Source organism: Typopeltis vanoorti, chromosome 17 (assembly GCF_054136105.1).
Source record: "Typopeltis vanoorti isolate ZY-2024b chromosome 17, IOZ_Tvanoo_1.0, whole genome shotgun sequence".
Taxonomy (NCBI): Eukaryota; Metazoa; Arthropoda; class Arachnida; order Uropygi; family Thelyphonidae; genus Typopeltis; species Typopeltis vanoorti.
This window is the reverse complement of record NC_143565.1, coordinates 35,457,502-35,465,390: the sequence shown is the minus strand read 5'-3', so window position 1 is coordinate 35,465,390 and position 7,889 is coordinate 35,457,502. Positions and strand designations below refer to the sequence as shown.

The following is a 7,889-nucleotide window of genomic DNA, read 5'->3' as shown; positions in this document are numbered from 1 at the left end:
GAAGTCAATCTCGACGAAACATGTTGCGTTTTCAAATAAATCTTAATTTGTTATAATTCTCGGGTTTTTAGTCAGTTTATATTAAAAATGAATATATATATATGTTTATAATTATTAACTGACTCAATCACCGAGAAAAAATATAAGACATTTAATAAGGTTTCACCACTAGTTTCATCGGAAATGCCGTCTTCGTCAGGTGAATACAGCAACATGGAGAAATCAACATCTTAAAAATATATTGTACTTTAGACAACGCAGAGTTTAGAACAAGTAGTAGTTGTGTTTCAAATTGAGTCTGAGCGTTAGTTCTGGCGTGAAGCACTCTGCGTGTGAATGATATCATGAGTATGACAAAACTGGATCACAGCATCGGGTAGACTGTAACAGAGATTGCTGTTTAGATGGGTAGGGTCAAGATCTATTTCTTCGGATTCCAAGACACGTCTTTCTAATTCATCGGAGCATTTATGGATGTTTGAAGTTAAGTTCCAGTCAATTTGATGTTGTCCTCCTTCAGCATTGGTATTGGCAGAGAAAAAAACTTGCTGGATAGGGCACTAGCCCGAGTTCTGTTATAAAAATTGTCCCGTTGGTGTTCTTCTAGGCGGAGAGAGAGATGGACTTTTCTTTCTGACCATAATATAGTTTCTTGCAACTGCAAATGATTTTGTACACTCCTGGGAACTGAAGAAGGTTGTGTTTTACTTTAGATTGACTGAGGCAAGATCGGAGTTTTGGAAAGGTGAAGAAATATGTTTTAACATTAAATTTCTTCAGGATTTTCGTCAGTTTAGGAGAAAGAGAACTTGTATACAGTAAGGAGATGTAGGATGTGGGGTTTGAGTTATCTTCATTACTATGTTGATTACGTACACTAAAACAATTATAGATATTTTTAGGAGAATAACCGTTATTGAATAAAGTCCTTTTGAGGTAACTAAGTTCTTCTTAAAGTTCCTCTTCTTCTGACAACAAGGATCTCGCCCGATGAGCTAGTGTGGAAATAATTCCTAATTTTTGATGGATATAAAATTTTCTAGAACAATGGATGGTCTGAAGATTTCTATCTTTAGAAAGCCAACACACACCGATAGCTACCTGCATGCTTCGTCTCACCACTACTCCCTCAAAAATTAGGGATTATTTCCACACTAGCTCATCGGGCGAGATCCTTGTTGTCAGAAGGAGAGGAACTTCAACAAGAACTTAGTTACCTCAAAAGGACTTTCTTAAATAACGGTTACTCTCCTAAAATATCTATAAACGTCTTAGTGTACATAATCAACATAGTAATGAAGATAACTCAAACCGCACAGCCTACATCTCCTTACCGTATAAGTTCTCGTTTTCCTAAACTGGCGAAAATCCTGAAGAAATTTAATGTTAAAACATATTTCTCCACCTTTCTAAAACTCCAATCTTGCCTCAGTCAACCTAAAGTAAAACACAACCTTCTTCAGTTCCCAGGGGTATACAAAATCATTTGCAGTTGCAGGAAACTATATTATGGCCAGACAGAAAAGTCCATCTCTCTCTGCCTAGAAGAACACGAACGTGACAATTTTAATAACAGAACTCATGCTAGTGCCCTATGCAGCCACGTTTTATTCTCTGCCAATACCAATGCTGAAGGACGACAACATCAAATTGACTGGAACTTAACTTCAAACATCCATAAATGCTCCGATGAATTAGAAAGACGTATCTTGGAATCCGAAGAAATAGCTCTCGACCCTACCCATCTAAACAGCAATCTCCGTTACAGTCTACCCAATTCACAAAACGGGATCACGCTGTGATCCAGTTTTGTCATACTTATGATGCCATTCACACGCAAAATGCTTCACGCCAGAACTAATGCTCGGACTCAATTTGAAACACAACTACTACTTGTTCTAAACTCTGTGTTTGTCTAAAGTACAAAATATTTTTAAGATGTTGTTTTCTCCATGGTACTGTATTCACCTGACGAAGTCGGCATTTCCAATGAAACTAGTAGTGAAACCTTATTAAATGTCGTATATTTTTTCTCGGTGTTTAAGTCAGTTAATAATTATAAACATGTCATTAAAGAGTGAATTACTCTGTAAATAATATACAGTATATATAATCATGTGCTTTCCTCTATTTGTACCATAGGGGCGCTATAGATAACTAATACTACATATACGCTTAAACGTCCGTTTGGTAATGTTTACGGCTAGTATTGTTGTTGACGCCATTTTCTTTAAGTAAACGAAAAATGTCTGCTCACGAGCAAATGCGTCAGATGTTGGATCAGTTGATGGGCACAGGAAGAGATGGTAAATGTTAGCTGTAATAAATAATTTAATTTCATAAACACAAGTGATGTTATAATTTCTTTTTCACTTTCTGTTTAGATTTTTTAAACGTTTATTTCCATATTTGAAGCCTAATGATATTAATGTCGAATTATTCGACCTGATTATGTGCTCCTCGGATTGTTCATGGTACTCGTTGTGAAGATTCCTTCTGTGATAGTACAGTGGGTTGCATTATCTTCTTGTGGACCTTCAAGCTAGGCGTTTTTATCAAAAGTTGTATATCTCATTCCGAGTTATGAAACTGTTTCGTTTCATCGAATAGGGAGACGATGAATTGGTAACCACGACGTAAAGGGGAGGGGTTGATAACATTAAACTGGATCTAGAAGCAAATCGCTGTGTTATTATTAAAACTTCTTACGACTTTTAAAAGCAGTTTTGAACTATGCTCTTGTTTGAAATCTTCAAACGTATTTTGTATGTATGCACAGCTTGGGGCAAACACTTATTGACCCGATGCGCTTTTAAAATTTCTCGAAATTTCATAGTTACAAGCACATTATCTGCCATTCAGTGTTTAAAAAAAAAACACATTGCAGATGTGATCATAATTAATGTGAGATCTACCAAAAAAAACCCTAAAGAATCTTAGGTTTTTGCATTAGAACACAGCTGATTTTCTAATTTATAAAGGTTCCCTTACAACTAGATTATTCACTGATGAAATTGCAAATGGTGAAACTCTAAAATGCATTCATTACATGTAATATACACAAATACTTAAGTGTTGAACAGCAAACCGTGACACAATATAGATAAGAGGGATAAATCAGATGAAATAGTCTCTTATTTATTTATTTTTTCCTTTAAAACATTAAATTTAACTGGATAAACTGAACTTTCTCAGCTAACTACTTCAGGATTAGCCATTTAATTCAGTGTATGGTATTTTAAACTCAATAAAATAAGATGTTTATCTACTATTACGTAAAATTATTTATAAAACTTGAAAATACTCGAAGCTTGGTGAATTTACCAGATCTATTTATGTTGGTGAGAAGCTTTATTTAATTCTAGTGGAAAGGCTTAGACGTTGGTTATGCATTATTACTAAATAGTTTAGGGAAATAACAATGTAGACTAGGAAATACATTAAAATAACTTTTTAATACAAATCCAATATTTCAACAACGACACGTTGCCATTTTCAACAGGAACTTGTGAACAAGATACGTGCACACAGGCACAGCAAACAGTAAATGAGGATGAAGCAGGAAGCTATTCTTTCTCCTAAAGTCCTATTGGTTCCCCCTAGCGGGCAATGTTGGTATTCTTGGACGATTGGGCTGAGGTCTTCTGATGTAGGTTTCCCAAATTTGAGGCAGTCTCATGCTGCCAAATTTGTTGAGGTTTGAATTGTTTTTTAGGGCTGAGGCTGATTCCATGAAAAGCCTTTCGTACTTGTATTTACTACGGTGAATGATCGTGGCTTTCTTCCACCGTATTCTATGGCGGGTATCCAGAGCATGGCATGCAAGACCAGAGTGGCTATATTGGTGGATCCGGATGTAGTTCTTGTGTTCTGTAATTCTGATATTGGCTGTCCTGCCTGTTTGGCCAAAGCGTTATTTAAGAATCAAGAAAAAAACCAAAAAAAAAAGTGACCTCGGTCAGGGCAGTAGGCTTTTATCATTTTGTTATGAGTGAGGGTAGAGCTTTATTATTGCACTAGTTACTTTCCTTTTCTTGTTAAATAAGGAATTTCACCCAACTTAAACGTATTTTAGTAGTATTATATGGCATGTTTTAATAAGGATCACTACTTTAGTCCAAGTAGTGCTCATGTAAACTGTTCAGATTGTTCAGTTTATCATAGCCAAATATTTGAAAACTGTAGTTTAAAATTTATTTTATTTAAGTAAAAATTCAGTTAGATTGTAATTTATTTATTCAGCTGCTTAATTCAACCAGACATGTATACAAACTGAATAATTTATATTGATAGTAAGCAGTAGCATTTCATTATTTTCTCTCCCCTCTTTCTGAAGCACCAGATTAAAGAATTTTTTCATTTTATGAAGAAACTTCCAGGTGCTCCAAATTTATAGCAGCTGTTCATCTACAGTGATTTACAAGAATTTTTCTGCAAACTAGATAATGGAGATTTGTTTTTTTTTCCCCTACAGGATGTCAACCACCAGTGAAGTTGATCTCTTGTGAGAACAAGTTTGTAAGATGATTATAACAAACTTTTAATTTGAGTTAAATTTTAGTCTTTAAATAGCTCTTTCCCTTATAACTTATGCATTTAAAAAATAAAAATAAAAACATAATATACTAAGTAAAAAAAAAAGGTAGTTGGCTGTTCTGTAGTTTCTGATTGGAGTTTTGTTGGAAAATGAATATTTTGCTCTAATTAATCTTCTAATTTCTTTTGAAATGTAATATATTTGTTAGTCATTGAATGCTTGATTAGGAAAACAACTATTATATTTGTATTATGACAGTCCTTTCTTTCATAGTTACACATTGATCAGCATTCATTAAAATTATGGAGATGGCTACCATGTTAGAGCAGTAACTTTATTTTAATATAAATCAGAAAAAATTATGCAGTGACTCTACCTTCATGTCAAGGTCATCATCTGGAGTATGTGTGTGTATGTATGTATATATACAGACAAGTTGCATTGCCATTACTGCCTGACCTTTGGAAATTTTTTTTTCTTTGTGTGTATACGTCTCTTTATAATGTGTGTGTGCTTGTGCTTTAGATGCTGACCTTGATGTGAAGGTCAAAGTGTTAGGTGATAATTTTAGTTTATATTAAATTGAAGTTATTGCTCTAATGGTAGTCTCATTTATTTATTATAATGAATGCATGTGATAGTGGTAGACTAGTTTTCTAATGGATCAAAGCTGGTAACTAAAGGACCCATCTATCCTTTTGAGCACAATAGCTTCTGATCTTGTTCTGCTCCTCTCTTTTTTTTGTGTTGGTTAGATGCTCATCTTTTTTGAGGTGGTTAGATACTGAGGATTGCAGCTGAGAAATTAAATGATCAAATTGCATTGTGTTGGCTGGAACTGTATTTGGTATGGTGGTATTGCATAAACATATTGATTGGAATAATGAAAAGGTCCCTTTCTTTTCTTTTCATCAGGGAGAAAGTTGGTTACTACTTGAATGTGTTACCATAGTTAGATAAAAACTAAATGAGACTTGCAGATGAGCTGTAAAAAATTCCATGCTGTGGATTCCATAGAATGCCACGCAGACATATACATGAATAAGGAAATAATAGTGTGAAAAGGTAGTGTGTGTTTGACACTACCTATTATGAATAATGTTAGCAGAAATATGTGAAGAGAAAGGAGTGCAGTTTGTTAATGTGTGGAAGTTTGAAGGAATGAGTGTAGAGAACTGAGCTGAGTGAGAAAGAAAAGATGTGGAAAAGTAAGGAAGGATGGAAGTGAGAGAACAAGTGTGCAAGACAAATGGAGGTGGGGAAAGTGATTTGAAAAGGAAGTGAAATTGAGCAGACAAGACAGGAATGAGATTGCCTGGGACGTAAGGGGAACAGGAGTAGTTAGGTTTGAAGAGGGTACAGGGATGGGTAATGAGAGGAATGGCTTGAGGAAAGCATGTAGAATTTGCACCTAATAAATGGTACCAGTGAAACTTGTTATAGATCCATGAATGAACTGTTTGCATATGAATTCATACATGAATACTAGAAGTGTCAGAAACAACTGAAATGAAATGGTTGGATTGATTAAGTTGAATTTGTTCACCCAATAATTGTTGGAATAAGTGAGATATGGTTGAATGAGGATGACATCCTGACAGGAATGGAGATGAAAGGATGTTTTTTGTGAAGACATAAAGGGTAAAAGGAGGTGGAATTCTATTAATTTTAGAAAAGGAGTTATGTCCGTATATAAGGTAGAGATACAAAGGGGAAAATAATGACAGTGGCTTTGCAGCAGTATGGTGTGAGATTGATGTGAATAGAATGAAATATTTAGTGGAATGTTGCTATACACCTGGTAATATAGAGGTAGTGATCATGAAATGTATAAGCAAATAGGAAAATGGTTATCATTATGGATGACTTTAATTACAGCAATATAGATTGGGATGAGATAGCAACAGGAAGTAAAGAAAATGAATTTCTCGAGTTTTTGAGGGACAACTACTTCAGACAGTATGCGACAGAGTATGCAAGAATTTGAGGGTCTTGGATTTGATCATCTCATCAGAAGATGTCACAAATGAGGTGTCAAATCTCCTTCCATTTGGTGAGAGTTACCATGAAATGGTTACCTGGTGGTTGTCAGCCATGTGAGGAAAGGGTATATATGGTACTACAAGACTGGTGGTTATGAGAACCTCAGGAGATGGCTTGCAGGTGTAGCATGGAAAGGAGTTGGGTGGATAGGAGATTAATACTGCTTAGGTGCTATTCAAGAACTGTAGTAGAAGCAATATCTACGTATTTCAAGGGTCAGGAGGTTAAATAAGGTAATTGTGAAATGGATGAATGAAGAGATTAAGCTTGCAATACAGAGAAAGAAGGTATTATGGGGGGGGGCAACGTAAGATGAGTGGTAATAATCAATTCCATGAGGAGTACAATGAACAGGCAAGGAGGGTGACTAATGAAGACAAAAAAAATCTGGGCAGGGGGAATTCTTTTGATATGTAGCCAGCAAAAAAAAAAGTGACTATGGTAGGATGACAATAATTGGAGAAAATGATATAAGGATAAAAGCTATGGAGGATATAGTTGAGATATTTAATGAGCATTTCATAAAGGTCTTTCATTCTTGTGAATGTGACATCTTGGAGAGTTTGAGAGCAGTGGATGATGAGGAGTAGCCATGAGTGAGCAAGAGGTATATGGAGAATTAAGCAAATGATATTAATAAGGCTGTGGGACTTGATGATATCATCACATATTTTGTAGGATGCCAGCGATTTGACATCTACCTTGGCATATTTGTTTAATGAGTCTTGCATTGGTTTAAGTTCCAAAGGCAAGATTTGTATTACTTTATAAGGGAGGTGACAGACCAGTCTGTGTTGTGGTTAAAGTGTGGAGAGATTAGTGAGAAGCAGGATCTAGAATTATGTTGACAACAGTGGTATGATCTTTGATGGATAGCACAGATTTGCTAAAGGGAGGTTATATTTTACTAATTACTTGCTTGTTATAGTAAAGGTGACAGCTGCATTGAATGAGGGAGATGGATACACAGTAGTTTACTTTGATTTTGCAAAGCTTTGATAGAGTATCATGTAAGTTGCAAGACAAACTAGATTTGAAGGGGCATGAATATTAGATTCATGCATTGGATTGGAGATGGCCATCTGATAGGTATGAGTAAGTTGTATATGGAGGAGCAATATCGCAGAAGAAGAAAATCACTAGTGGTGTGCCTCAGGGATCTGTTTGAGGGTCTTTACTGGGTAACCTGTATGTTAACAATACTAGGGAAGATTTGGATGGAGATATTCAGTTGCTTGCAGATGATGTAAAGTTGGGATGAACTATGAGGAGTAGAGCAGATGGTCTGGCCTTACAAGAAGACTTGAAT

General features: G+C 35.4%; 1 protein-coding gene across 3 annotated transcripts in view; it reads left to right on the top strand.

Annotated features, from left to right (window-relative positions):
* The first annotated feature begins 2,201 nt into the window (after positions 1-2,201).
* Positions 2,202-7,889, top strand: part of LOC150097287 (putative RNA-binding protein Luc7-like 1) — a 121,339-nt gene continuing 115,651 nt past the window's right edge. The window contains exon 1 of one of the 3 annotated variants that reach the window (XM_090407615.1): positions 2,202-2,306. In XM_090407615.1, coding sequence (XP_090263741.1) covers positions 2,246-2,306 — 61 coding nt within the window. In that variant the 5' untranslated portion in view covers positions 2,202-2,245. The remainder of the gene's footprint in view (positions 2,307-7,889) is intronic. The other 2 variants (XM_090407617.1, XM_090407616.1) reach the window with 2 other exon arrangements.